Source organism: Paramormyrops kingsleyae, chromosome 3 (genome assembly GCF_048594095.1).
Source record: "Paramormyrops kingsleyae isolate MSU_618 chromosome 3, PKINGS_0.4, whole genome shotgun sequence".
Lineage (NCBI taxonomy): Eukaryota > Metazoa > Chordata > Actinopteri > Osteoglossiformes > Mormyridae > Paramormyrops > Paramormyrops kingsleyae.
This window is the reverse complement of record NC_132799.1, coordinates 23,957,667-23,984,133: the sequence shown is the minus strand read 5'-3', so window position 1 is coordinate 23,984,133 and position 26,467 is coordinate 23,957,667. Positions and strand designations below refer to the sequence as shown.

The following is a 26,467-nucleotide window of genomic DNA, read 5'->3' as shown; positions in this document are numbered from 1 at the left end:
CTGTGTCTGTGCTGTTATGTCCAGCCCAGGTGCTGTGTACCCAGCTGTGCTCTGGGCTGTCCTGTGTTCAGCCTCTGTAGAAGCGCTTTCTGCACCTTCCCTCTGGGCGCTGTTCGCTTGTAGAGTTCTTGTTTTCCTGAGGTGAGGGAGGGAGAAGGTGTCACATCTATTTGTACCCTAATTTCTTGAAAAGCACATGAAATTAAATGATGCTTTATTTTCCCATTTGCACAAGTACATTGGGTGTCACATATCCCATAATGCTCTCCTTTGAGCGACTTCCACAGGGTCAGCCGTCCATCCAGCACGCCTGGAGCGAATGCAATCTGACGGGGTGTCTAATTTGCTCTGTGCCTTGTGTGTTTCCCTGTCCTCTGGTGTCACGCTTTATTCCCCTTCATGGTGACAAGCTATGCCCCACACATCCACTCCGTATCGTCAGGCTCAGCGAGTGATTAAACATTTGCATGCTTGTTCCTTTAATTGGCTTTGGTCTCCTGGTGACACGTGTCACGAGCGAGAAGCTCTGCGTGCATCTGAGACATTCAGCGCTACCCCTGACCACACGGCCTCTTGGAGATGCTCTGAATGGCTGGTGCTGGAGGCACGTGTTGACTGGATGGCTGCTGTCCTGCTTGGGGGCCCGTTCCCTCCTTAGCTCCGATCCCCAGCAATGCCCAGGCAGACGGCCACATAGTCCAAGCGTGCTCCTGTGTTTTTCTGCTCAGACTGTGCCAGCTTCAGGGACCGTGGTTGATGCCACAGGAACCAGTTTACTGCGCCAACTACAGAAACCCGGTCTGCTGCAGTTTGGAGACACAGGAACCTTCAAGGCATTAAAGTCTTCCTGGTCACAGAGATGGGCCTGTACTTCATCAAGCAGGAGGTTCATGTCTTGGAGGAGAAGCCCTTTAAAGTACAGTGCATCCTTTCACTGCCTGAAAGCTCTCCCTCCACATCCTGTCACATTTCCTTGGCCTGCAGACAGAAGCCTTGGGACTTGGCCTCCTCTGGTCCCTCTGGGCTCTTTTGGCGATAAGACAGACTCTGCCGCAGGGTGGCTGTACTTTAGCGAGGGTGCTGGCACAAACGTGTGAGCCCCTTCACGTGTACGCTGGCACAAACGTGTGAGCCCCTTCACGTGTACGCTGGCACAAACGTGTGAGCCCCTTCACGTGTACGTCAGCTGCTGTTACAGGCCCTCACTGTTTCAGATGCAAGGTGAAGAGAAGAGCCTTGCTTTGGGAATTGCATTTAGGTGACGGATCTGTGCCCTCACACTGCAACCTTGGCTTCTCGTGGTTCATGTGTCCTTCAGGTCACGCAGCATCAGCCAGTAACCATGAAGAGTGAATCAGCTTTGCACCTCAGGAGCGATTTTGTGGAGACATGTGGAACGTGTTTGGTTTCTTTGGTAGGATGTTTCTCCATGTATCTTCAAGAGCTCGTTTGACAGGTTTGTGTCAATATTTAAAATGTAAACATTTAATTTATTATTTATTTAGCTGATCATTTCATCCAAAGTTGTTGATGAAGTTTCTTGAGGGGGTCAGACAGTCCCTGGAGAAATTTGAGGTTAAGGGACTTGCTCAGGGCCTCAACAGTAAAATCACTCTGTCATCCATGGGATTTGAACCAGCGACCTTCCGATCACAGGTCCTAACATGCTACTCCCTGGCATCACCTGCTTCCCGTAATAGCTCACACTGAGTCTCAGCTGGCCAGAGACGCCCCTGTCCTGTGCTCTCCTCACAGTCGGCCAGGTCCCGTTTGCTACTCTGACTGGGGGATTACTCTGGAGATTACTCTAGGGATTACTCTGGGGATTACTCTGAGCATTACTCTGAGGATTACTCTGGAAAGCTTTGGGTGGCAAGCCTCCCCACCGCCCTTTAGATTAGTAAAATGGAAGTGAGGATTACAGAGATCAAACACGGGAAGATCCCCCGTTAAGGATTATGCGTGCTGACGGGCCCTGCGCTACGTGAGTGCTGTTCCCTGCCTCGCTGTAACGATGCCAGTGGAGTCTCCAGCTCACAGCACGCCAGAGGGACATGCCTGTGATCTACAGCTGACAGGCTACGCTAGAAGGAAGTGCTGGTGTTGGGGGAGACCTGGCGTTGTGGCCGCGACAGCACTGTTGTGGGGGCGCGGTGGAGGACTGCTGGTGTGGGGGAAATGCTAGAGTGGGAGATCACTGGTGTCGGGGCTGCGGCAGCGCTGGTGTAGGGGAGTGCTGGCACGGTGGAGCACTGGCGTTGGGAGAGTACTGGCACGGTGGAGCACTTGCGTGGGGAGAGTGCTGGCATGGTGGAGCAATGGCATGGGGAGAGTGCTGGCACGGTGGAACACTGGTGTGGGGAGTGCTGGCAGGGTGGAGCACTGGCGTGGGGAGTGCTGGCAGGGTGGAGCACTAGCGTTGGGAGAGTGCTGGCACGATGGAGCACTGCCATGGGGAGAGTGCTGGCATGGTGGAGCACTGGCATGGGGAGTGCTGGCAGGGTGGAGCACTGGCGTTGGGAGAGTACTGGCACGGTGGAGCACTGGCGTGGGGAGAGTACTGGCACGGTGGAGCACTGGCGTGGGGAGAGTGCTGGCATGGTGGAGCACTGGCGTTGGGAGAGTGCTGGCATGGTGGAGCACTGGCGTTGGGAGAGTGCTGGCAGGGTGGAGCACTGGCGTGGGGAGTGCTGGCATGGTGGTGCACTGGCGTTGGGAGAGTGCTGGCATGATGGAGCACTGCCGTGGGGAGAGTGCTAGTATGGTGGAGCACTGGCATGGGGAGTGCTGGCAGGGTGGAGCACTGGCGTTGGGAGAGTACTGGCACGGTGGAGCACTGGCGTGGGGAGAGTGCTGGCATGGTGGAGCACTGGCATGGGGAGAGTGCTGGCACGGTGGAGCACTGGCGTGGCACTGCTAAGGCTCTCTCTCCACCTGTCTGCTGTGTTCAGGTTCTTTGTCTGTATTGAACCAGTTCAGCACCTGTGTTTTCTCAGCTCTTAAAAGGCAGAATATGGCAGATTTTTATTATGCTTTTGAAGCAGCTCAAAGTAATAGTTAATAATCATGAAGGTGAGTACTCCTGTGTTATGGGCTGCGCATTGACATGGGAATTCCAAGGAGATGCTCAAACTTCAGTCTCCTCCAGCTGACTCCATTTGCATGGCCCGAGTGAGGAGGGACTGGTGCCAGTTCTGTACCTGTGTGTGGGGGTCCAGCTCTCTCCTGCACACCATCTCGCTGTGATTTTCTGGCTCACGTAGGACTGCTGGTTTTCTTGGGTTTATCAGGTTCTGTCTATCAATAGATTCCTGCATCTGCTGTGTTCTCGTCTGATTCTTCATCATCCACCCCCCCTCTCCATCTGTATATAACTGTGTGTATTATATATTCTATATATACACTCAGCTGTCTGTCTCCACTGCTCAGGCCAACCTGAAGAAATTTATGGAGCACGTCCAACAGAGGAACGCCGAGAAAGTCTCCAGGTTTCTAGAGAAAGGGCTCGACCCGAATTTCCACGATCCAGAGTCGGGAGGTGAGCTTCAGCTGCCTTATCCATCACTCCTTGAATCTCCAGAATAAAATCTAAGAGGCACCCTGAGAGCGCTCTCTTAGGAATGCTGTCGCTCTTACGCGCTTCTCGTTTCCCCGACGTTTGAAGGTTAATCTGCCCCTCTGGATGGCAGCAGCCTGTCTGAGTATCTTCCTCCTCCGTTGGTCTGGCTGAGGGTCCGAGCCTCACTCTGTCTTCTCTGCTGCGTGTGTGTCTGTATGTCTGTGTGTGTGTGTCTGTCCGCGTGTGTGTAGAATGTCCCCTGACGATGGCAGCCCAGCTGGATGGATCTGCAGAGCTCATCAAAGTTCTGAGGAGCGGAGGAGCCCACCTGGACTTCAGGACCAAGGACGGCATAACGGCTCTGCACAAGGCCGTGCGCAGCAAGAACCACGTGGCCCTCATCGTGAGTCAGGTTGGGGGGTGCTGGGGGGGTGCTCGTAACCTTCAGTGCAACCTCAAAGACGAGTGCATTGCTCTCGCTGGCCGTGCAGACGCTGCTGGACCTGGGCGCCTCACCAGACTACAAGGACAGCCGGGGCCTGAGCCCACTCTACCACAGCTCCATGGTGGGGGGAGACCCCTACTGCTGCGAGCTGCTGCTGCATGATCACGCGCAGGTGGGCTGCCTGGACGAGAACGGCTGGCAGGAGATCCACCAGGTACATGCCGCATGCTGTGTTCTTTGGTTAATTATGGTTAGGGTTAGAGGGGTCATGTTTTGCCCAAAGAAGTGAATGGATTTTGTTGGGTTACTTATGGTTAAGGTCAGGGCTGCGTAGGGGTTAAGGTTCTCATTGCTGGATTTAGGGTTTGGCCATAGAAATTAGTGGACCCTCCCCACAAAGATATACAAATACCAACGTGTGTGTGTGTGTGTGTGTGTATGTGTGTGTATGTGTCTGTGTGTGTACGTGTGTGTGTGTGTGTGTGTGTCTGTGTGTGTGTTACACTGGCCATAGCTGATGATAATCTGGCGAATTCCCCTCTTATGTCATGGTGAAACCGAATGGGTGGCTGGTTCTGGGTGTGAATCTCACTGACCAGTCCTGGGTTTTAAATTGGCTTCCTGCTCACAGCCTATTACATGAAAAAAATGCAGTCAGGTAGCTGTTTCCTTATTGTGGAAAGAGATTTAGCTATTTTTATTCTTTTATATAAAAAAAATAATACACTGTTGTAACTGAACAATGTTATAATTTTAAATATCATTTTTGCCCCTCTCGTTACACCAGTAATCAGAGGATGAGGTCCCACAGTAACGATGCGTTCAGGGGAAGGGTGTTTATTGCTGCAGTGGGAGGCTGTACTCTGCACACCCACGCTCGAGCCCACACAGTCTCTGCTGGCTTTAGGCACAGCTTTTAACTCCTCATTGCAGGGATGTGTGCTGAAGTCTTCACACACACACACACACACGCACACACACACACACACACATACACACACAAGGCAGACCATACATACACACTCACACACACACACACACACACACAAGGCAGACCATACATACACACTCACACACACACACACACACACCAGGCAGACCATACATACACACACACACACACACACACACAAACACACTCTCTGACCACACACAGACCACACATTTGTAGACCATGTACACATGCAGACACCCACAGACCATACACACAGCCACCTACTTGCTGACCACAGACACACAGACCAAACACACACTCACTCACAGACCATGCAAACACACTTGCAGACCCCACACACACGTAGATTGCACACCCACTCACAGTCCACACCTACAGGCAGATCGCACACACAAACCATGGACACACACACCACACTTGCCGGCCACACATGCAGATCACACACTCGCAGACCATGCACACACACATGCAGATCACATGCACACACACACACACACACACAGTTCATATATTGCTATCATAGTGGGGACTCTCTATTCATTTCAATGGCCATAGCCCTAATTCTAATTATGACAACCTTAATGCCTACCCAGCTGTAAGCTAAATTTCTTCATATAGATGTGATGCTGTCTGTGGATGTGAAGTGCAGCTCTAACTGCAATGTGCCTGTCCCTCTCTTCCCAGGCCTGCCGCTATGGACACGTGCAGCACCTGGAGCACCTGCTGTTCTACGGTGCGGACATGAGTGCGCAGAATGCCTCTGGGAACACAGCACTGCATGTCTGTGCCCTCTACAACCAGGTGAGGGAGGTGGGGCCCATTAACGAGGGCTGAGCAGTGGGCTCTGGGCTAGTGCTCCATGTTCTCTATCCCCAGATGGGCCAGTAAGGTCACATGACTAGGGGAACCTGTTCATTGTGCTTTGTAGACTGTGGAAACATCAGTGAGCCGATTGATTCGTGATCATTTGTCCGCAGGGGGCACCGTGTGACTTGGTTTTGGTCAGAAGGTTGCCAGTTCAAACCCCATCATCAACAGGGTGGTTTTACTGTTCGGGGCTGGAGCCCTTTAGAGAAAGTGTCTGCTGAACAAAGTCAATCAAAATGTCATAAAATGATAGGAAGTGACCAAACTGACCGGGTGTCTGTGTCGAAACGCACCTTTTTAGGCTGTTAAAAGCCTGCCTGTTTTGATAAGAGAGGTGATGCGCTTGGGGCTGACCATGCAGATTCCCTGCAGTGGCATTACATGCAGCAGGTTGCCACTCACGCTGTGGCATAGGTTTGACTTGCGGGGAGTGCTGCGAATGTCACGCCGGGGTGGAAGACATCCTCAGAACGCAGGCTCCAGCCGTGTCCTATGTCTCCCCCTACAGGCCATTCTTTGTGCACATTTCCCACTGTCTGAAATATGAATTTGCACCTGACTAAAAGCTAAAAGGGAAGCAGCTTCAGCCTGCTGGATACATAACTGTGTATCTCTGATGCTGCCGGAGAAGTGCCCCGTGCCCCTGTGCCTCTGTGCCCCTGTGCCTCTGTGCCTCCGTGCCTCTGTGCCTCTGTGCCCCTGTGCCTCCGTGCCTCCATGCCTCCATCCAGGCGGCTGTGCTGCACACCTTCTGCCTCTGCTTTTTACGTGTAGCTGACATCAGCATGCGAGGCTGTCCAGCTAAAGAGCATCACATTCTTTTGTGGAAGAGTTGGAATGGCAGCCTGGCAAACTAGGTGTCAGGATCCCCTTGGAGTAGATCATGTCTTAGCCTCATGTTGGGTCTGATCTTCGTCATGAGGTTCGAGACTGAACCGTGATTGATCCTACTTATTCATAATGAATTTACTTTCTGTTTTAGAGTAATGTGAGAAACTCAGGCACTTTCTTCTGATAAGAAGAAAGATTACAACAGGCTGCGTTTGGTAGCAGTCAATATTTCTGTAATTATATCTACAACCACTAGAGGGCAGCATGTGCATTTGCAGGCATTGTTTCTAAAAAGCAGATAGGATGAGCAGGCTTGCTAAAGCTGTGAGTATATTCAGCGCTGTGTGCAGGACAGTCAGTGTGTTCTGGAGCTCATCAAATTAATGTCGAGGATATTTATCGACTTCACATGGTTTTAAACAGTGACTTCATGTCGTATTTGCATTTTGATCAGTAGCATATATCTGCTAGGCCAGCATCGTCATACTGATGGCAGCAAAGGTCCGTCATGCCAATTCTTGTTAATCACTGAAATTATACACCAGTCTCCCTGGGCTTCCTGAAAGCTGCAAACACAGCTCGTACTCCAGCCCTTTTGCAGGGCACTTTCTTTCCTTTTTGACCCTGGAGTTTTGTCCCCCAGTGGAGTGGCAGGGCGCATTACTTGCCAAGACCCAGGGCTGAGCAGCTGCCATTAATCCGTCTGCGTTGTGGCAGCTCCCTGAACTTTGGCCTGCCCTTCTGGAATCCTCTCCGTGGATGCTTCGAGCCCTGCTCCTTCACTGTCACACCAGCAGAGGGCGCTTCAATCTGTCCCTGCTCATGTATCATCTGTCCTGTGGCTCCTTCACTGTCACACCAGCAGAGGGCGCTTCAATCTGTCCCTGCTCATGTATCATCTGTCCTGTGGCTCCTTCACTGTCACACCAGCAGAGGGCGCTTCAATCTGTCCCTGCTCATGTATCATCTGTCCTGTGGCTCCTTCACTGTCACACCAGCAGAGGGCACTTCAATCTGTCCCTGCCCATGTATCATCTGTCCTGTGGCTCCTTCACTGTCGCCCTTTCACTTTCTCCCCCTGGAGCAATGGCATCTTTAGAATGATGATGAAAGGATGCCATTGAAGGGCTTTGTTTGCTCATCTTCCTATTAACTGCCCCGTGAAGGGCGGAGGCCCCTCATTACCATTTATGAGGCTACTGCAGATCTGTGTTGCTGATGTCAGCCTGATTGATCTGTACTGTAACCCCACACAGTCTTAATCCTCCTGGGAAAATGGGTGGGTCCTGCCCAAAGCAGCTCATCAAACCCCTCCTCCTTTCCCTCCCTTTTTTTTCAGGACAGCTGTGCCAGGGTTCTTCTGTTCCGAGGAGCCAACAAAGAAATTAAGAATTACAACAATCAGACAGCCTTCCAGGTGAGGTTCCCTAACCCTACCCCCCTGTCCAGGTGAGTCTCCCTAACCCAACCCCCCTGTCTAGGTGAGTCTCCCTAACCCTACCCCCCTGTCCAGGTGAGTCTCCCTAACCCTACCCCACTGTCCAATTGAGTCTCCCTAACCCTACCCCCCTGTCCAGGTGAGTCTCCCTAACCCTACCGCCCTGTCCAGGTGAGTCTCCCTAACCCTATCCCCCTGTCCAGGTGAGTCTCCCTAACCCAACCCCCCTGTCCAGGTGAGTCTCCCTAACCCTACCCCCCTGTCCAGGTGAGTCTCCCTAACCCAACCCCCCTGTCCAGGTGAGTCTCCCTAACCCAACCCCCCTGTCCAGGTGAGTCTCCCTAACCCTACCCCCCTGTCCAGGTGAGGTTCCCTAACCCTACCCCCCTGTCCAGGTGAGTCTCCCTAACCCTACCCCCCTGTCCAGGTGAGTCTCCCTAACCCAACCCCCCTGTCCAGGTGAGGTTCCCAAACCCTACCCCCCTGTCCAGGTGAGGTTCCCTAACCCTACCCCCCTGTCCAGGTGAGGTTCCCTAACCCAACCCCCCTGTCCAGGTGAGGTTCCCTAACCCTACCCCCCTGTCCAGGTGAGGTTCCCTAACCCAACCCCCCTGTCCAGGTGAGGTTCCCTAACCCTACCCCCCTGTCCAGGTGAGGTTCCCTAACCCTACCCCCCTGTCCAGGTGAGGTTCCCTAACCCAACCCCCCTGTCCAGGTGAGTCTCCCTAACCCTACCCCCCTGTCCAGGTGAGGTTCCCTAACCCTACCCCCCTGTCCAGGTGAGGTTCCCTAACCCTACCCCCCTGTCCAGGTGAGGTTCCCTAACCCTACCCCCCTGTCCAGGTGAGTCTCCCTAACCCAACCCCCCTGTCCAGGTGAGGTTCCCTAACCCTACCCCCCTGTCCAGGTGAGTCTCCCTAACCCAACCCCCCTGTCCAGGTGAGGTTCCCTAACCCTACCCCCCTGTCCAGGTGAGTCTCCCTAACCCAACCCCCCTGTCCAGGTGAGGTTCCCTAACCCTACCCCCCTGTCCAGGTGAGTCTCCCTAACCCAACCCCCCTGTCCAGGTGAGGTTCCCTAACCCTAACCCACCAGTGCTGGTGACTCGCCTACTGCCTGCCAACCAAAGGTCTGGGTCTGGCACACCTGAAAGAAGATTAGCTTCTGCGATTCTAAACTTCTAATGCTAATGGCTTGGATAAGATTCTGAGTGGGTCTGGAAAAGTCATTCACTTTCTTTAATGTCATGTTACAGCATGGTGGGCAGTTTGAGTGACTCGTGTGACACGGTGTCCGAACTCAGACTAACCCCTGACGGCGGTTTGAGCGACTCGTGTGACGCGCCACCTGAACTCAGACTAACCCCTGACGGCGGTTTGAGGGACTCGTGTGACGCGCCACCAGAACTCAGACTCACCTCTGACGGCGGTTTGAGCGACTCGTGTGACGCGCCACCAGAACTCAGACTAACCCCTGACGGCGGTTTGAGCGACTCGTGTGACGTGCCATACAAACTCAGACTAACCCCTGACGATGGTCTGAGTGATTTGTGTGAAACAGTGTCCGAATTCAGACTAGCGGCTATGTCTGTGAACTCGCTGATGTTTGACTTTGACTCGGATCTCAGGACAAATCAAAGTTAATTTGTCTGTACACAAAGCAGGAGGGAACAAGCAGGAATCAGGCAGCTGGCATCATTGGCTGTTTGAAGTGGGGATTCTCATTTGTGGGGAGTGAGTTATCCCGAACGCAGGGTGGGGGGTTGCTAAGAAGCACTGAAGAACAGACGGCTGGCGGATCGCCACGGAAACACAGCGCGGCTGCTTCCTACTAATCCTTTGTTTTGTTGTGCTAGAACAGTTGTCCCTGTTTTCATTGTGTTTTATGAACTGGCTCCAGCTCTGTGGAGTTTATGGAGCTGACTCTCAGAAAGGGACCGGCTCCTGTGGAGTTTATGGAGCTGACTCTCAGAAAGGGACCGGCTCCTGTGCAGTGATCCAGTCATACATAGACACACGCACTAGTGATGTCAAAAGTATCGAAAGTCATAAAGGATTGATTCAAGTATAAATTGGTATCAGTACTCATTTTTCATGGTGTTGATTCTACAACCTGTACTTCTGGTTCTCTCTGACCACTGAGGGTCATAGACTACCAAGGAACATACTTAGACCTGAGTGCAGTACGGAATATTCGTTCAGAAGTCTCAGAACTTTAACCACTGCTCTTAGTCAATAAAGACTGTAACTCAGTGATGTCTGGAAATACTTGGCTTTGTGCCAAATGAAGATGATAAACCATAGGATGGATGCAAGCCTGACTGTAAGCTTTACCACCACCAATACTGACAAAGGGGGCAAAATTAGCACATATTTAGCTAAAGACTTTAAGAACAAACACAAAATATTTTCTTCACACTCACCGGTATCCTGTTGGGTATGTGCCCTTGTTCACCGGCAGCTGGGGGGAGGGGGGGTTAGCCTGGTAAGATCTAATGAGTGACCCCTGATCTAATGAGTGACCCCTGATCTAATTAGTGACCCCTGCTCCGCCCTGCGATCCCACATCCCAACGCTGCACAGTTTCCAGCCCTAGGCTTAGGGTTATAGCCTGTTTGTTGTCCTTGTTGGACTAGCAGAGGTCAAAGGTCGTTGCTAGGTTTCTTTGTCATTGAGTAAAAGAGGCCCAGGTCAGATGAGCATATCTGACCTATGGCACTTCTAGGAGTTGCTCAGGTTGTTTTTAGATTGTCTGCTCTAGAGGGGGTTGTCGAGGCAGTAATGCTCTGTTCTGTACCGGGACTTGCCAGGGTGCGTGTGTGTGGGCCAGGCCAGGAGACCAGGAAGTAATCGATGTCCCAGCCAGTAGCTGAGTCATAGACCTGCAGATGGTGAACAGGGTGGGGGGCACAAACTGCAAGCCCCACAGACAGAGTCCCGACCCAACCTCTGACAGGACTCGCAAATCAGGGCTGTGCCTGTGTGTTGCTTAGCAGGCTGAGTACCATGTACTCAGACTTGTGCACATGGCAAACAAAGGCTCATTTAATTTTCATTGTTTAGGTTTCTGTGCTGAAGGACTCCAGGGTTCCACCCCTTCTCACCCCTTCTGTCCCCATGTCTACAGGTGGCCATCATCGCCGGGAACTTTGACCTGGCTGAGATCATTAAGATCCACAAAGCATCGGATGTCGGTGAGTAGCCACTCAGGGATGTGCGTGGCAGGTGCCCTCCATCTACATCTGCGTGCGACATGGTGTGGGTGGTGTGTGGCTCTGCTGCTTAGGACACTGTGCCTGTGAACAGAAGGGTGCCAGTTCAAATCCCAGGGAGTGATCTCACCATCGGGCCCCTGACTGAGTCCATGGACCCCAAGACTCTGTTGGGCTGCTGACACTCATCACTGCTTGCTGGTGTCACTTTGGACTCACAGGCTGGATTAATCCTCCCTGGAGCAGCCGAATGCCGTGTGACTCCTTGCACTCTTCCCCATCACCCATGGCCCCCAGTAAGCCCAAAACTTCCCCTGTAGGCTGGTGATGTTTAACCTGCATACTCAGGGGCAGGATTAACTGCATGTAATCTAAAACAGAACCGTCAGGAGGTTCACTAACATGGCATAGAGCCCAGGACCCACCAGAGGAGGCGACACCCTGGTTGCCAACGTGTCCCTGGACAGGGTAGTGGGGCTGTCTGCTGACATGCCAGGCGCGAGAGAGCATCGTGCACTCTGAGCCTGAGCAGGACCCCCCCCATCCTGCACTCTGAGCCTGAGCAGGACCCCCCCATCCTGCACTCTGAGCCTGAACAGGACCCCCCCCATCCTGCACTCTGAGCCTGAGCAGGACCCCCCCATCCTGCACTCTGAGCCTGAACAGGACCCCCCCATCCTGTACTCTGAGCCTGAACAGGACCCCCCCATCCTGTACTCTGAGCCTGAACAGGACCCCCCCATCCTGTACTCTGAGTCTGAGCAGGACCCCCCCCATCCTGCACTCTGAGCCTGAGCAGGACCCCCCCCATCCTGCACTCTGAGCCTGAGCAGGACCCCCCCATCCTGCACTCTGAGCCTGAACAGGACCCCCCCCATCCTGCACTCTGAGCCTGAGCAGGACCCCCCCATCCTGCACTCTGAGCCTGAACAGGACCCCCCCATCCTGTACTCTGAGCCTGAACAGGACCCCCCCATCCTGTACTCTGAGCCTGAACAGGACCCCCCCATCCTGTACTCTGAGTCTGAGCAGGACCCCCCCCATCCTGCACTCTGAGCCTGAGCAGGACCCCCCATTCTGCACTCTGAGTCTGAGCAGGACCCCCCCCCCATCCTGCACTCTGAGCCTGAGCAGGACCCCCCCCCCCATCCTGCACTCTGAGCCTGAGCAGGACCCCCCATTCTGCACTCTGAGTCTGAGCAGGACCCCCCCCCCCATCCTGCACTCTGAGCCTGAGCAGGACCCCCCCCCCCCCCATCCTGCACTCTGAGCCTGAGCAGGACCCCCCCCATCCTGCACTCTGAGCCTGAGCAGGACCCCCCCATCCTGCACTCTGAGCCTGAACAGGACCCCCCCCATCCTGCACTCTGAGCCTGAGCAGGACCCCCCCATCCTGCACTCTGAGCCTGAACAGGACCCCCCCATCCTGTACTCTGAGCCTGAACAAGACCCCCCCATCCTGTACTCTGAGCCTGAACAGGACCCCCCCATCCTGTACTCTGAGTCTGAGCAGGACCCCCCCCATCCTGCACTCTGAGCCTGAGCAGGACCCCCCATTCTGCACTCTGAGTCTGAGCAGGACCCCCCCCCCATCCTGCACTCTGAGCCTGAGCAGGACCCCCCCCCCCATCCTGCACTCTGAGCCTGAGCAGGACCCCCCATTCTGCACTCTGAGTCTGAGCAGGACCCCCCCCCCCCATCCTGCACTCTGAGCCTGAGCAGGACCCCCCCCCCCCCATCCTGCACTCTGAGCCTGAGCAGGACCCCCCGCATCCTGTACTCTGAGCCTGAGCAGGACCCCCCCATCCTGTACTCTGAGCCTGCTTCCCTCCTGGGTCATAGTTAGAAACTGCTCTTATACCTTCTCATTGTCCATCTGCTGGGGATGAAATGACGCAGCAAACAATGATTTCTGAGCCCCTTCCCCAGCCCACTGGCTCCCCCTCCAGGGGCTCTGTGTTCGACTGGCTCTGAAGGTGTTATTCAATCAGCCGGCATGAAGGCTATCACACAGTCAGAGCCTCCAGTCCCAGCTCTCTCTCTTTCAGTAAAGTGATCATATGAGTTTTTACGTTCTTTTTATGTCCTTTGATTTATTCAATTTTAATTCACAAGTCGTAATTTTATTTATAGAAACACTGAAGTGCTCACCCAGTTTAATGAAACTGCTAATGACTCACAGCCAGCTGGGTGGTGAATGAGTCGTTGGCAGCTGGACTGAGTATGACCCTTCCCTCCCTCCCTCCTCCGCAGTGCCTTTCAGGGAAACCCCTACCTATACCAACCGGCGGCGTCTGGTTACCAGTGGCTTGGCTCCACCCCACTCCCTGCTGCGCTCCACCAGTGACAACAACTTGAACGTGGATGGAGGCCGGGGCTACTATTCGCCGGCGCCATCGCTACGCAGCCTGCCCCCCGCCGACGCCGCTGACAGCAGCCTACAGAGCACAGCCAGCTCACGCAGCTCACACTCACGCTCGCCGTCACTGCGGCGTGCCCAGGACGAGGCCGAGCGTCTGGGGCTGCGCCGCGTGGCCCGCGGCCGTCTCAGGTCAGTGCCCCCCAGCTGCCCGCATGCCTCTCCCTCTTCGTCTCGCTCTCCCTCGCCATCACCCTCTTCCTCATCGTTACCTCTCTCGCTGCAAGCAGGAAATTAAGACCATTTGGGCCATTTTTGAGGCTGTCAGCAGAGGCAGAAGCTACTTGTGTGTTTATGAATGTATAACGCACCTTCTGGTAAGGAAGGACATGGAGAGGAGGATAAGGCATGGAGAGAAGTGTGTACAGCATAGAGAGAGGCAGATACGGTGTAGAGAGGCAGATATGGTGTAGAGAGGCAGATATGGTGTAGAGAGGTGGCTATGGTGTAGACTGTAGAGAGAGACGGGTACAGTGTAGAGAGAAGTGGGTATGGTATACAGAGGTGGGTACGGCATAGAGAGAGGCACATACGGTGTAGAAAGAGGAGGTCATTCTGTAGAGAGGTGGGTATGGTGTAGAGAGAGGAGGTCATTCTGTAGAGAGAGCAGGTACGGTGTAGAGAGAAGTGGGTACAGTGTAGAGAGAGGTGGGTACGGTGTAGAGAGGTGGGTATGGTGTAGAGAGAGGTGGGTACGGTATAGAGAGGTGGGTACGGTATAGAGAAGTGGGTATGGTGTAGAGAGAGGCGGGTACGGTATAGAGAGGTGGGTATGGTGTATAGAGAGGTGGGTACGGTATAGAGAGGTGGGTACGGTATAGAGAGAGGTGGGTACGGTATAGAGAGGTGGGTACGGTGTAGAGAGGTGGGTACGGTATAGAGAGGTGGGTATGGTGTAGAGAGAGGCGGGTACGGTATAGAGAGGTGGGTATGGTGTAGAGAGAGGCGGGTACGGTGTAGAGAGAGGTGGGTACGGTATAGAGAGGTGGGTATGGTGTAGAGAGAGGTGGGTACGGTATAGAGAGGTGTGTACGGTATAGAGAGGTGGGTATGGTGTAGAGAGGTGGGTACGGTGTAGAGAGAGGTGGGTACGGTATAGAGAGGTGGGTACGGTATAGAGAGGTGGGTACAGTGTAGAGAGAGGTGGGTACGGTGTAGAGAGGTGGGTATGGTGTAGAGAGGTGGGTACGGTGTAGAGAGAGGTGGGTACGGTATAGAGAGGTGGGTACGGTATAGAGAGGTGGGTACAGTGTAGAGAGAGGTGGGTACGGTGTAGAGAGGTGGGTATGGTGAATCGGGCCTATAGGCTTGGTACAGTGTGGTGCAGTGTGGCACCATCCACTGCGCCATCTGTCTAAGGCCTGCTTTCCGTCACAGCTTGGCCTGGACAATTGCGCTCTCTTCCCTGGGTTAGCAGGTCTGCACTGGGCCTCATCCAAGGTCTTGTTGAGCACGATATGTGCTCGGGTTTATCTGTCAGCTGTTGGCTCGGTGAGACCCTGTTGGTCCGGATTCCCAGCCCTGGACTAAAATAACGCAGCATTTCGTACATCTCAATAATCACCCTGAATTTGATCCAGTGCGGTGCTGAAGTCTGTTAGTGGGTTAAATGTATAATGTCCAGAAATGTTTTTGTTCATTTTAGTGTCACACAGATTCTGGTTGGTTATTGTCATCAAATCCCTCCCTGCATTGTTCCCCCATCCTCCCCCTCCCCCCACAGCTTTGGCGTATGTGATCTTGATAGGGCCGCTGACCGATTGGTCCCCTTGGGGGGCAACGTGTAACAGGTTAGGACTCTGTCTGTGATGGTTGCGGTTTTGAATCGTGGGGCCAGCAGACTGATGCCGCTGTTGGGTCCATGAGCAAGGTCCTTAGCCCCCAGCTCCTGGGGCACTGCACACTGGCTGAGCCTGCACTGTAACCCCCCCCCCTCCAAGTATGCTCTCACCTGTTTGTGTGTCTCTGAGCTATATATTCCCTGGGAGAGGGGGGCTGTGCCCAATTACGACACTGGCATCACCAGTGTACCGCTTTAGCGTTGCCATGTCAACAGCGGGTGGGAGCAGCGGGCTTGTGACGTGGACCTCCAGGGCGCTGCAAGCGGGGAGCTCCTGCTGATTCACACCCCCACCCTCCCGCTCGGCTTTCGTCTGCAGACGTTTCGTTTGCTGGTGCTGTACGAACGTGTTCCAAACAGTAAATTAGCTTACTGTGCCGCAGGAGCCTGATCCTTGTTGTCTCTTCCAGACGTTATTGTGAAGGTTATGAATTAGCATCTGCTCTCCCTTAGCAGCGCCTGGCATATGATAGGCGGCACCATCGTTTAAAGTGCAGGCTGGGCTGGGGGGCTCCTACTAAAAGCTCTTCTGTTTGCTCTTCAAGCTGGCTGCACTGCATTTGTGCTATTGAATGTCTCAGGTATTTGTGCTCCATTATTTTTGAACAAGTAATTTCATTGATATGATTCTTCAAAGAATGCTAAGCTGAGTGTGAAACATTCTGGTGGACAGGAAATGAATGTTCAAGCCGAACCTCTGCTCACTCAAGGGCCCTGTGGTGCCTTTATATAGCGGCCTGTCTGTAAGCAGCGCTGGCTTCTTATTGGCTCGGTACTGCACATGTGGGAATGTGTCGCCCTCTAGAGGATGTGGCCAGGCGAGCTAATAGGCTGCCTGACAGACACTGTCTGCATCGAGAACTTTGTCACCGAAACTGCTGACAGTTAAGACAGTTAAGAATGTCAGTAGGGTGGTCCTGTGGCTCGCCCATGTCACACTGCATGCAGTGTGGACAGGTTGGGACCGGCTGTCCGTTAGCTTATCCACCCCTTACGGGACATGTGCTGACTGCGAGCGCCGCGTTTTAGGGAATTATGGGTCCTGATCTCATGCTGGGCATCTCAGGGGATCCTCTGGAGAGCCATCATCACGACCAGCCCAGCAGAGTCACAGCCATCTGGCAGCTGTGCTGTTACACAGCCATCTCTCTGGAGCCTTGGGCATCTCCTGCACTCCTTAAATGGGGTTCACAGCTTCAGCTGGCGTTTTGCAGATTCTACAATTTACAAGCTCCTGTGCTGTATGAACCTGTTTGCTAAGTAAATGTACAGTGCAGAAATGTGAATAATTTCAGTGAGTTCTCTTTTGTGTGTGTGTGTGTGTGTGTGTTTGTGTGAGGTTGGCTTCCCTATGGCTGTGAGATTTAACATCACTGTCGGAATGCAGTCTGCCCTGTAACTAATGTTGCACATGTGTAAAGAGAGCAGAGCCGCCCTTCTGAGCCTGGAAGCTGCCTGACTGACCTTCAGTGTGGCAGCTCAGAGCAGTGTGATGTATTTACACAAGAGAGTGTCTCTCTCTGTGCCTGACTGTCTGTATGAATGTCTTTCTCTCTCTCTGTCACTCTGTCTCTGTGCCTGTCAGTCACTTTGTGTGTCTTTCTGTGTCTGTCTGCATTTCTCCACATCTCTGTCTTTCTTTCTCACTCCCCCATACATGCTGTTTGCAAGATGTTAACGTGCTGTACCCCTGCAGTAATGGAAAATGCAACCCCTCAAATGATGATGCGTGTGTGTGTGTGTGTGTGTGTGTGGGGGGGGGGGGGGCGGTGTGTTTGGTGAGGATGAGAGTGATGCTGGGGAGGGTGGGGCATGTGTGACAGTGAGGCACTGTAGTAAGTGAGAGGAGGTGTGCAGGAAATCCCTGAGTCACAGATATACAAGAAGCAGTGTGTTTGAGGAGGACAGAAGATGCGAGTGTGACAGACACTCTCCGGCACGGCAGCCCTGCATGGGTGGCAGGCTGACGTTTCCGGAAGACACTGTGAATGAGACTTTGAATCAGTGCCCACTCTGTGTGTGTCGCTCGCGGGATGGAGGTGCACTGAGTGAGCGAGCGAGCGAGAGAGAGGGAGGAAGGGATGGGGGAGAGAGCGACAGAGGAGGGTGAGGGGGAGGGAGGTAGAGAGGGAGGAGGGGGAAGAGTCCTGGACATGGCAGCTTCAGTGCCGCTGAATGAACAATGAGAGGAGCAGCCGCGGTGCAGCCTGCAGAGCCATTAGCATCCGGCGGATCAGGGGAGGGGCCTGGGGGCGGGGCGGGGCACCCATCCTGAGCCCACGCTCCCTGGAGGCGCGTGGCGGCAGGTCCGCAGGCGGTGCTGCCACCGCGCTGTGATGAGAAGGGAGGGGCGGAGGGGAGGGGAGCGGCGGTGAAGGCAGCGGCAGAGCGCAGTGGAGCCTGAGCAAGCAAGAGCGGGAGCAGCCGGCCGCGCTCCGGACATGCGTGACTCCGCCCACAGGCAGACCATGGCCCGTGGCGGCCCCCGCCGGCGCCTCCACCACTGACTGTGACACCGGGGGGGGGGGGGGGGCGGGCACGCACGCATCCCGCGGAGGCAGTGGAGGGGAGGCCGGGGGCTCGTCGGCGGTGCCGGCGACGCGATCCCTCCGCAGAAGCTGACCTGGCCTATGAGGGGTCCCGGCTGGGGGGGGCGTTGAAAGAGCGTCATGTCGGTGACTACCGGCTTCAGCTACCAGCTACCGGGGATCACCACGGTAACGTATGTTTTCGTTTACAGCCCCAGCACGGTGCAGCGGGAGCCCAGCCCCCCGCCCCCGCAGCCGGCCGCCATCACGGGGCCCCGGGGCCCCAAGCGGAAGCTCTACAGCGCAGTTCCTGGGCGCACCTTCATTGTGGTGAAGCCTTATACACCACAGGGGGAGGGCGAGATCCAGCTCAACAGAGGGGAGAGGGTGAAAGGTAAGCTTGAGGGCTGGGGGGGTGTGTGTGTGTGGGGGGTTGATACTCATGTGCCGCGGGGCAACCTGACGCCACCCCCTCTGCGGGCAGTACCGGCTCCGCGACTCCACGTGCTCAGGGCACAGAGATGCGATTGCCTCTATACAGTGGCATCCTCATTTGTAATGCTTGTGCAAGACGTTTTCGCTAAAATGATCAGCTGCTTATACTGTCTGTGTCCGAAGCAGCGTCAGTGTCACTAATGCGATCTATTCGCACGTGGTTTTGCATGTCACGCCAAAGCTGATGCTCCCTGCTCCGTTCAGAGGCTGAGAGGTGCTCATTCCTCCCAGCCTTGGCTGCCGCCTTCCCGGCTCACCGGCGTTCCTTCCCGCTGCCGCGCCATGGTGCTCGGCACCCAGGAAGTGGCCAGTCTGGTGCTGCTCTGCTCTGTAGCTCTCGGTTTGAGTGGCTTTCTCTCTCTGTTTGCCCAGCATCCGGAGCTTTCTGGATGGATGCTCTGCCTGCTTAAGCTTGCATGTTGAGAATCGCCACCTCTTGTTGCCTCAGTGTGAGCTGCTCCCTACCCTCACTCATCTGTCTACATATCAGGCTGTGGTCCCATCCACTGGCACTGAGCCGTGCTACTCTAGTTCCCTTTGTGGTCGTTGTTTCGCCTTGTCGCGGTTTCCCCCACATGGAGCCCAGCTGCCACATTGGGGTGTCAGGCTGGGTCTCCCTCTGGCCTCGCTGACCTCCCACATGCTCTTTTAATCTTATTGTCACAGTGCCTTCGCTGCTCCAAGCATTTCTTTCTTTGAAACCACAATGCCCCTGTGTATGTGTGACCAGCTGATCAGTTCGATGATGTGCTGCAGTTAAGTTTTCTGTATCAAAGCATAATGTTGTGCTGGCCAGTCTCTGCTCCATGAGCAGATGCTGATCCATCTCCTGCTGAAAACATTGTGGCCTGTTGGATTTGTGAGTCACAGGAGTGTGACTGGAGTGGCTGCCTGATTGCGTAAATGTTTTAACAGTGTCATGTTTGGGTTTCTTTACCCCGTTTTGGTTCTGGCCACATCACAGCAGATCTACATCAATGCTATGGAATTGACACTCCTTGCAGGTATGTTTAATCTGCTGTGACCCATCTCCTGTCATCCTAGACCGTAAGTCCTGGGCTCACAGTCCTGATCTAAAGGTGTTTGCTTTGGTCTTCATAACCAAGGAGTTAACAATACAAACATTACAGGGCTGAAAGGGTGGTCATGGTCTGTTTAATAGTGGTTTTTAAAATATTGACCGTGGTCTGTTTGATACTCGGGGGTTATGTGGTGGACATGGTCTGTTTTATGCTGGTGATTATTTGGTGGTCATGGTCTGTTTAATTAATTCTGGTGGTCACATGGTGGTCATGAACTATTTGATACTGGTGGTCATATGATGGTTGTGGTCTGTTTGATACTCAGAGTTGTGTGGTGGTCATGGCCTGATTGTTATTGGTAGTTAGGTGGTATTTGGTCCTAGTGGTCAGATGGTGGTTATGGTCAGTTTGATACTGGTGGTTATTTGGCGGTCATGATCCATCTGATACTCAGGATTATGTGATGGTCATGCTCTGTTGGATATTGGTGCTCACATGGTGGCCATGATGTGTTTGATACTGGTGGTCACATGGTGGTCATGTTCCGTTGGATACTGGTGGTCACATGATAGCCATGATCTGATCAATACTAGTGTTCACATGGCAGCCATGATCTGATCGATACTGGTGGTCACATGGTGGACATGGTCTGATTGATACTGGTGGTCACATGGTGGCCATGATCTGATCGATATTGGTGGTCACATGGCGGCCATGATCTGATCGATATTGGTGGTCACATGACGGCCATGATCTGATCAATACTGCTGGTCACATGGTGGCCTTGATCTGATTGATACTGGTGGTCACATGGTGGCCATGATCTGATCGATACTGGTGGTTACATGGTGGCCTTGATCTGATTGATACTGGTGGTCACATGGTGGACATGGTCTGATTAACGCTGGTGGTTTATACTGGTGCTCACATGGTGGCCATCGTCCGATTGACACTGATGGTCACATAGTGGTCATGCTCTGTTGGATACTGGTGGTCACAAGGTGGGCATGGTGTCATTGATACTGGTGGTCGCATGGTGGTCATGCTCTGTTGGATACTGGTGCTCACATGGTGGTCAAGCTCTGTTGGATACTGGTGCTCACATAGCCATGATCTGATCGATACTGGTGGTCACATGGCGGCTATGGTCTGCTAATTCTCTGTGTAGCTGCATGTGATGATGATCTCATGATGTGCTGGGAGTTTTTGATTGGTGTTGCTGTGGTTGCCTTTAGATATGGAGCAGTGTTTCTGGTTATGACATGGACCTTCCCTGGTTGATTGCCTCTCCTGGATGGAGGGGAGCAGCCTGTGAAATGCTGGAAATGCAGGAAGGACTAATTTTGTCACTGAGCAGCATGAAGGTCTGGCAGTCCTGCCGTCTGCGCATCTGGATGGTGCCTTGTGAGGGGTGGGCAGTGGGGGGTCACAGCAGTCAGCAGCCGGTCTCTGTTTTTCCTCCGGAATATCCCCACCCACCTCCTTCAATCCCTGTTTCCTGTCTCCATGGAGGGGGGGGGGGGGGGGGGCAGTGTTGCACTTTATACATCCCAGTCAGGCAGCTCTGAAATGCCTCTTTAACATTCCTCACTTTCTCAGGTAACATTAATCACCATTACAGGAATCTTTTAATCTCTGCTTTATTTGGAGCGGTTTAATTTTTGTGGCTGTCCAAAAGATTAACAACGCCGGCAGAACATTAGGGTAGTGAAAACACACAGCCCTAGATAGGAAATAGCTGCTTCTATCCAGAACGCCACCTGTCCGTGTTTAGTTTTCATTTCATGACCGGTGGGTGACATGGCACGAGGTCCTGAGCACCGCATGGGGGCACTGTACGTGCAGCTAGTGGGACGGAACCATCCGGAGTCCATCAGCAGCACACTCTGTGCCTCTCATCTAGGGTGACGTACATCATTCGCCGAGCTTTTTACCCTGCATCCTCTGTACCTCCCTGTTTACTGGAGTGTTTTACATGCTTAGCCCTAGGGTACCCCGGCTACTTTCAGGTCAGGAGATGATCAGGTGACCCAGAACCCACACATGTGTGTGTGGAGAGCAGGGGGAATGCCGCAGCACTTCGACTCAGCCTTCAATGGGCAGTGCACCATGTAACCAGCAGGGAGAGCCCTCCCTAAGTACCTGGTGATGTTAATGCCATACAGGTTATGTGTATCATTTCAGCTGGTTTATGTCCTTATCCAGCCTGTCTGTAGTGATAGACTCCTGTTCTGGATCAGAACGTCTGGTGTTTGTCTTGGCCTGTGTTTGATAGTCAAGCTGATCTCACATTTGTCTGACATCAAGGCAAACAGATTCATACTGTTGCTACTATTTTGCAAACTGAACTTCAGAATATTCCTTCATATGTATTTTGGTATTTTGAAACTTCAGGGCATCATAATGGAACCAGGTGCATTTTAACGACCAAATTAGACCATAATTGAGGGAAGACACTGAAGAACACCTGACATTAAAAGCCATCGCCTGAACACTCCTTCCTGATTCGTATTGGATGCATCAGGAAGTATTCCTGATTGCCATCCATGCTGTCAGTGGCTTTTATTTTATTTTATTTTTTTGGCCCTATTTGAGTGCTGCCCCATTTCCTGATTTGGATTGGAATTGATGAATGCATTCCAGAATGGCCCCAAACCTGGTGGAAACCAAACGTTACCCTGTAAATTGCCCTTCCTGATTGCCCAGGAGATGTTATTAGATGTGATCTGTGTCATACAGACATGGTTTCCCAAATCTCTTTTTACAGCTTTTACATTTTGTCCGAACATTTGGAAGACTAATGTTGATCTGTTGATGTTTCTGTAGAATGCAGTTATTCCCTGACGTCTTAAATAACTTGATAGCTGTACTTCTCTCCAGTCTCACAAAACAGTGATTAGCAAGCAGAGCTCTGACAAATCACTTTTTGGGGTTTCAGTGCCATGTTAGTCACGAGTGACACTGACTGAACACAGACAGCATCAGTAATTAAAGTGTTTCACTCAAGGGCTGGTACTGAAACCAAGATTTGAAAGGAACGAAGCACTGCAGATTCTTTCAACAGAGCCTGAAATGAAGGCTTTCTGATTGATGGAGCTGCACTGCATTGTGGGTATGTATAATACAACAGTTGTCTTCACTATAAGTGCCGTTGGACTGGAGTCTGTCTGGCTGCAGATTACACACTGTAAGAAGGAATTCCGAGTTGCCCGCAGATGAATCTGGTTGGGATGGCCCCGTTGGCCTGTTGTGTGCTACCATCCATAGCGGGGTTTGTTCATGCTAAGTAAGGTGTGGCAAACATCTTTAAAGTTTAAGAATAGGAAACAGGTTAGTGGATTGCACGTTCTCTTGTCATGTGACGTCCTAACCATCTGGGCAATACTTCTTTTATCATGGAGACTCACTGGGTCAGTAATATGTCAGAGTAACTTTTGCGTCCTTGGAATACTATGCTGCTTTGCTGCAGTGTGAGTTTGAGTGCAGCACTACGCTTTTATTTGCATAGAGAACATCTTTTAATGAGTTCTTTTGCTGTTTTTGACATAGCTGGACATCTCCTCTGAAACACGTGTGGCGACCCAGTGAGCTTATTTACGGCTGATGCACCTTCATGTCCCACCCAGTGGGTGCCTGAGGGTTGAGGAGTTGGTGAGTGGTATGGCCCTTTGGAGGTTGAGTGTGAGTGGTATGGCCCTTTGGAGGTAGAGTGTGAGTGGTATGGCCCTTTGGAGGTTGAGTGTGAGTGGTATGGCCCTTTGGAGGTTGAGTGTGAGTGGTATGGCCCTTTGGAGGTTGAGTGTGAGTGGTATGGCCCTTTGGAGGTTGAGTGTGAGTGGTATGGCCCTTTGGAGGTAGAGTGTGAGTGGTATGGCCCTTTGGAGGTTGAGTGTGAGTGGTATGGCCCTTTGGAGGTTGAGTGTGAGTGGTATGGCCCTTTGGAGGTTGAGTGTGAGTGGTATGGCCCTTTGGAGGTTGAGTGTGAGTGGTATGGCCCTTTGGAGGTTGAGTGTGAGTGGTATGGCCCTTTGGAGGTAGAGTGTGAGTGGTATGGCCCTTTGGAGGTTGAGTGTGAGTGGTATGGCCCTTTGGAGGTAGAGTGTGAGTGGTATGGCCCTTTGGAGGTTGAGTGTGAGTGGTATGGCCCTTTGGAGGTTGAGCTTATGAGTGGTATGGCCCTTTGGAGGTTGAGCTTGTGAGTGGTAAGACCCTCGCAGTTCTGATGCCAGAATGGTGAGGATTGAAGTTGCCTTTTCTTGTGGTGCACGCCTCCACGCTCAACTCAAGGTTGCTTTTGTTGTGCTGTTTGTGTGAGAGCAGCTGTGCACTTTCTGATGAGATTAGTATTTGAACATTTGAGGAATGTGGAGTGGTGCAGTCTTACAGGCTTAGCATTTATGCAGATTGATGCACAACTCCTGGACGTATGAGGATGTGACTACAGGAAATGTTGTTTTCCCCTCTGACTGGAATGATTAAAAGATAACCTTTAAACTCTGCCAATGTCTTATTCTAATGCAAGCTAATTTTACCCTTCAGTGGCTGCAAACCCCACTGTCTCTGAACTTATGCATTTCAATAGAGTTAGTTGAGATTAACACACTAAGTGATTCTTGTGTCATGGGCCAAATGGGTTACTTCCTGTCACATGACTGCATGGGCTCCATGCGTCAGGCCCTGCTGTTAGGCTCATTGCCATCACCAGCATTTTCTGCCTCCAGAAAATGTATTACTGCTGAAAGGTGTACACCCAATCAACAAGAAATTGGAAATAATATTTTCTTTATTATTAATGGTGAATAAATTTTACTATTTATATATGTTTTATTTTTATGTACCTCCAGAACATATGTGAACTTTCACTATGTTTGAGTTTAATGCACATATGTTGACTTTGTTTAATGACTATGTTGATCTCTTGCTTAAATTCCTCAACAAGAAGCTAGTGTGATATGTTCTTTGATTTTCTTTATACATAAACCTTCCTTAGCTAGTAAATTATGGGTGAAATCTCACCCGCAATGATTCATTGGGTATGATTTACCTCTAAGAATAGCTAATCCCCTTCATTAGCAGTGTCCCATGTCCTCGTGTGTCTTTAATTTCTTGTTGATGAGCCTCTTGCTTTTCCTTGAGTTTTTGAATAAGATGTTTAGCTCTGGTGTCTGCTGGTTTAAAGGTCTGACAGGTGACAGTGCCCCGTTCCGGTGGTCTTCCTGATTTCTGCAGTGCCTTTTCTGGCCTGTGCACTGGTCTAGCCGGCTGTGTGCTGCTGCTCCTCTCCGAGGTCAAGGACTTCGGGGCTCTGGGACCATTTGGAGCTTCCAGCAGGGGGCGCCAAGCACATGTCACCCGGGCCAGAAGCCCAATGCCCACCACCTGACACATTTCTGCCTCACGCACACACACACACAAACAAACACACACACACGTTTGTAATTATATCTTTGTGGGGACTTTCCATTCATTTCTATGTGAAAACTCAAATCCATGAAGACCTTAACCCCAACCTTAACCTTAAGTAACCAAATACAAGACTTTTGGCATTTTAAGTTTTTTGATTGCTTTCTCAGATCTTTGTGTGAAAAATGGTCCCCACAACGTTAAAATAACTGGTTTTTAAACACATTGTGAGGGACTTTTGACTCGGGAGCTGATGCGGGGCTCACCATAGACTCAGAGAGCCGGCGGCTCTCGGGAAGCATGCAGGGTCAGCAAGCGGCGGCTGGCCTGCGTTTCCCTCCCTGTGCATTACTAACCACTGTCTATGACGACGCAACACATAGACTTTCTTTCCTCAAATGCGGGCTGGTACCTTTCGGTTTGTGGGTTGGCATTTAGATATCAGCTTCCGGTAGCAGGCCAGGAGAAAAGGAAACTCTTGAGTAAGAGATGATGTCCAGCACCAGCACTTTTACAACAACAACAACAATTTATTTTTGTATAGCGCGTTATCACAACATTACATCGTCTCAAAGCGCTTTACAGCATCCCCACCCAAAGCCCCCAGTGAGTAAGCCATAGGCGACAGTGGCAAGGAAAAACTCCCTAGAAGGAAGAAACCTTGGGAGGGACCAGACTCAACGGGGGAGCCCATAGTCCTGGGGCTGGCAGGGAAAGTCCTTGGTCAGCTGGCCGTTGGATTCCAGATTCCTCACTCACCACAGACCTGACAGAATTTCCATTGGTAGTAGCCGGGCTGGCAAGCCCAGCACCGAGCCTCCATACCCGGGGAAGGCAGGAGCCGGGCTGGCGAGCCCAATGCTGAGCCTCCATACCCGGGGAAGGCAGGAGCTGGGCTGGCGAGCCCAATGCTGAACCTCCATACCCGGGGAAGGCAGGAGCCGGGCTGGCGAGCCCAATGCTGAACCTCCATACCCGGGGAGGGCAGGAACCGGGCTGGCGAGCCCAATGCTGAGCCTCCATACCCGGGGAAGGCAGGAGCCGGGCTGGCGAGCCCAATGCTGAACCTCCATACCCGGGGAAGGCAGGAGCCGGGCTGGCGAGACCAATGCTGAGCCTCCATACCCAGGGAAGGCAGGAACCGGGCTGGCGAGCCCAATGCTGAGCCTCCATACCCGGGGAGGGCAGGAGCCGGGCTGGCGAGCCCAATGCTGAGCCTCCATACCCGGGGAAGGCAGGAGCCGGGCTGGCGAGACCAATGCTGAGCCTCCATACCCGGGGAAGGCAGGAGCCGGGCTGGTGAGCCCAATGCTGAGCCTCCATACCCGGGGAAGGAAGGACGGTATCATGCATCAACACATGTCAAAGCGCCACAGGGGTTTTGTGTGCTGTCACCGATGCTCTCTGCTGGTGCTGGCTGGTGATGCCGCGCTCGGAATGTCTGGCTCGGAGAC

At 52.7% G+C, this 26,467-nt stretch overlaps 1 protein-coding gene across 2 annotated transcripts in view; it reads left to right on the top strand.

The window, feature by feature from the left end:
• The window catches only part of LOC111846126 (SH3 and multiple ankyrin repeat domains protein 3-like), a 129,021-nt gene that overhangs the window by 51,297 nt on the left and 51,257 nt on the right, over positions 1-26,467 (top strand). For both annotated transcript variants that reach the window (XM_072709905.1, XM_072709904.1), the window contains exons 7-14: positions 3,430-3,538; positions 3,811-3,962; positions 4,051-4,218; positions 5,644-5,760; positions 7,997-8,074; positions 11,222-11,288; positions 13,560-13,857; positions 18,306-18,487. In XM_072709905.1, the coding sequence (XP_072566006.1) occupies positions 3,430-3,538; positions 3,811-3,962; positions 4,051-4,218; positions 5,644-5,760; positions 7,997-8,074; positions 11,222-11,288; positions 13,560-13,857; positions 18,306-18,487 (1,171 nt within the window). The remainder of the gene's footprint in view (positions 1-3,429; positions 3,539-3,810; positions 3,963-4,050; positions 4,219-5,643; positions 5,761-7,996; positions 8,075-11,221; positions 11,289-13,559; positions 13,858-18,305; positions 18,488-26,467) is intronic.